Raw genomic sequence first — 3,890 nt, forward strand, 5'->3', positions numbered from 1 at the left:
GAAGCCAAAAGATATTTCATCCCTCACACCGAAGCAAGTGGCGGTCGGATTGACTTCGTGGAGGTTACCGAACAAGATTTAATCGCGGGGAATTTCCAGAAGCTCAATTCGTATGATCTCTAAATATCCGATTCCATTGGAAATTGCAGCAAACTTATTGAATATAGGTATAAAAACTTCAAGTGTACAATGCACAACAAGTTTTTCGAAGTCAATCTATATCAAAAGGACCCTGTTAATCGGCACCACTGGCGATTGAATATTGCTCGGCCAGCTAGCGATATTGATCTTTAGATCAATTTATGGCGGGGAATGCGGATTGTAGAAAATACACTTATTTTCTGATTCTAAACATAGTGACAATATCCCAAATCAATGTAATATTTGGACCCCTATCGTATCGTTGAAGCTGACAGATCATGTAACCATAATCTAGACGAGGAGATTGTGTTGCGGAAACAACACAACATCGCATATTAGCCGGATTTCCTAATGTACCATTTACCCACATGCTTTAAGTTATCTTCCAACTCGCAGAGCAATATGCAGGCTACAGTAGTTATATATATCCGAGTATGTACATGCAACATGTCAAACTTCCTGAAAACGAACTTAAGAGCCTCGTCAAGGCCTATCGTGCCCCAATTGCAGCTCCCGTTGTTAGGCTGCCCTCATGGAGCGCGTCTTTGAAATTGTTGCGACGCCTCGGCGAAGTCTAGCACGGATTCGACCGTCCTAGCCCGCGACATGCTGTCTGATTTAGCTCTCTCACCTTCTTTGGAACCGGCCAACAGACTCAACACGCTGTTGAACGCGTCCCCAAATTTTTTCCTTGGCTCCCTTCGGAATTGATTTAATCTTGAGCAGTCTACTAGGACGTAAGTGACTGTTTCTTGTGCGCCGCATGCACCGATCGTCGTCACAGAAGCCAACGGTTCTGCGGTATGGGGATAACCAATTATGGCCCGTGCGTAGCTGCGACAGCAAGTACGCCCGGTTCCTGGGCAGCTTTCCGTATAGCTTTTTAGTGTAGGCCGCCGGCAGAGTGCTATCGATTTTTCGTAGGTGACCGCCTTTCGTAGATGCTTTCCATTCCCGCTCCCACTGAGAGAGGATGTTGTGGGATAAGCGCCCTCTTCCTTGCCAGCGAAGGGCGAAAGGGGTGTGTTTTGCCCGGGCCTGTCGCGTCCTTGGCCAGCCGTTCTGCTACGTCGTTTCCTGGGTTGTCGCAGTGTCCAGGTACCCATTGGAGACGAAGTGCGTTTCCATTTGCTTGAACCTCTGCGGTCACCTGGAGGATCGCGTGGATGATGCGTTGTCCTGACTTCTTTCCCGGGTTCAGGACTGCATGCTTACGATAGGAACGAGACATGGCACATATCTCATAGCCAATAACAATCTGCCACGAGCTGGATATTTGGGTACAAATGCATGTATCTGCAGGCCGTTATGGGCAGACAACGTGCATGTATATATACCCTATGACTTGGATTTGGTTTTAGCCAACAGGAAAGTGAGGCTGAGCACAGTTCAAGCCCAATACCATTCCCAGTCATCTTATCGGGCTGCGCAAACCTGACTTGTCTCTCTGTCTCCTTCTTTTCATTCCTTATAAATATCCTCTTTCCTCTCCTCATCTTTCAGTCACTTTCCATTTGATCCATTGTTTCTGACACAATAAACCACCATATTATCATCATCAGCATATTGACCAATATCAAATCTCCGCCATGGTTATATTTATGCCCCTCCCGTCGGACGAGGAAATCAAGGCCTTTGAGGATTCGGTTCTCCAGCGAACGTACCGCTTTACCAACCGAGCTCTGATTCGCGAGGCTCTTCAAGGCTCTAGTCTATTCAATCCAGGCGGCAATAAGGTTCTCGCCTTGGCTGACGACGCGACTCTCCGCCAAATTCTCGTTGACCAGGGCCGAGACAGAAACAAGTCACCAGGTAGAGACCCCTTGTCAATTACTATTTTGCACGTGTGCTGACCATTATCAACAGAAGAGATCCAGAATGTCATCACCAAGGTGGCCTCTAATAACAACCTGAATGACCAGGGCGTTGCCCTAGGCCTTGACCCCTTCATCGGGAAGAATCCGGGCCAGTGGGGCCTTGTGGCTGGGAGGAATGTTATGGCTACCACCATGGAAGCCATAATTGGCGCAGTCCGCTATGATTCAAACAAGAACGGCGACGACTGCGAAAGGGTTATGGCTGCCCTCGGCCTCTCCTGGTTCGAGTGATCCATCGCGGTCCCTTCGATGGTACATCCTTGTCATGGGACATAGGGAAGCCTCGATGAGGGGACAAGGGCGATCCTTTGCAGGGCTGAACCTTTTTCATTCAGCGGTGAAGTGGCCTGTGAAGTGACTTGCATGTCACGGCACTATTGAATGAGCCTTGTCCACTCTGCAATAGATCTCCCCTGTCCCCACATCGCGGCTTCTCTATGGCTCCATGGTAGGGAAATATCTCATGAAGAACATATTTTAGGAATGGAGGAAGACGGTGGAGGAATGGAGTTGGGCTTTCATGACATAGTCACTTATCAACATTGAAAATGAAAGTACTGTAGTGGCACTGAGTATAATACTTTCTCCATCTCAAAAGAAATAGGAAATATTCAGATCCCTAGATGTACTGTAATCTCAAACAGTCGAACTCGGAGAACGAAGGTCGAGATCCCACATTCAGCCGTGCCGCAACACAGAATAGCCCCATCGGAATCGCCGACACTTACTTACCCTTGCCTCGGTGTGGAATAAGATAGGCTTGTTTTGGGTCTTCTGCAAACCAATGAGCTTGAAAACGTCATTGAAGAGATGAAGTCTGTCACACCATCAGTGCCCGACGAAAGAAACATCCACCAAGACGTTCAACAGTGGTGGGGGAACACAGACAACAATGTGAACAGCGGCAGTGGGAAGCAGTACAATGCTGGGACCCAACATTTCGGTAAGGACTAATTGTTCGAAATATTCTTTTTAAACCGGTATAATATTAGAAAGGACACTTATTCGGCTAGACTGTCTGTTGCTACAAAAATCTTGCATAAGTCAACAGACCCAATTCTCTAACACTATTTCTCATCACTTAGGCTAGAGGTACTCTGATTGAATGCTCCTAGGAGCTCACAATAACCCGTCCTAGGGACAGGTTTGAAAACCTTGGCTTACAACCTTTAGTGCTATTTACATTGAGTACCACCAACCAAAGGACAGGTGGTCTCAACATACAGGGGCACACTTCTAGCTGTATTCTACAAAACGGGCTTCTGGTTGGCAGTAAATGTATTGTCGACGACAAAGTCTTGAACCAGGCGCCCACGTCGGCCCTACAAGTAAACAACCCTCTGACTCGAGTAAAATCGGCCAGTCCACTCGCGATTCCTCCTTAGCAGGCTGTCAACCTTCAACCCTCATGTCCCCATCAATGCCTACAAGCAGACAATCTACAGGCTCGGCTGCATCCAGCCAGCCACCGCTTGCCGATCAAACGCTAGCTTTGACCGCCACCGTAAATGGCGCATGCGCTGCACACCTATCATCGTGTCATACAGTATACATAGACATCCTCTCTGATGACATGCCCCTGTTACTATGACTCGCCCAGATGATTGTTCCTGTGCTTGTATGATGGTTTTTTTTCTATATATATATATTTTTTTTTTTTTTGCGAATAATCGGATCTGAGACGCTCGAATTTAAATTAGTTAAACACATGAAATTAGATCAGACGCTGCCATTTCTCTGGCAATAAATTGCGTGGTCAATCATCCTCTGGTACTCGCTACACACGGCCAAGTCATGCGACAATCGACTTGTCCTGCATAAGTAGACAAGAAGTGAATTTCGATTGCGCCAGGCTTCTTGGAGATTCTCTGA

General features: G+C 47.2%; 1 protein-coding gene across 1 annotated transcript; it reads left to right on the forward strand.

Moving 5' to 3' along the window:
* Window positions 1-1,730: 1,730 nt before the first annotated feature.
* On the forward strand, window positions 1,731-2,249 carry PENARI_c100G09676 (uncharacterized protein; the record flags this gene model as incomplete). Its single annotated transcript, XM_022637834.1, has 2 exons — window positions 1,731-1,953; window positions 2,008-2,249. 2 exons carry the CDS (start codon window positions 1,731-1,733, stop codon window positions 2,247-2,249), a joined length of 465 nt encoding a protein of 154 aa, XP_022482314.1.
* Between the last annotated feature and the right edge of the window lie 1,641 nt (window positions 2,250-3,890).

This window comes from Penicillium arizonense (genome assembly GCF_001773325.1).
Source record: "Penicillium arizonense strain CBS 141311 chromosome Unknown PENARI_contig100, whole genome shotgun sequence".
NCBI lineage: Eukaryota > Fungi > Ascomycota > Eurotiomycetes > Eurotiales > Aspergillaceae > Penicillium > Penicillium arizonense.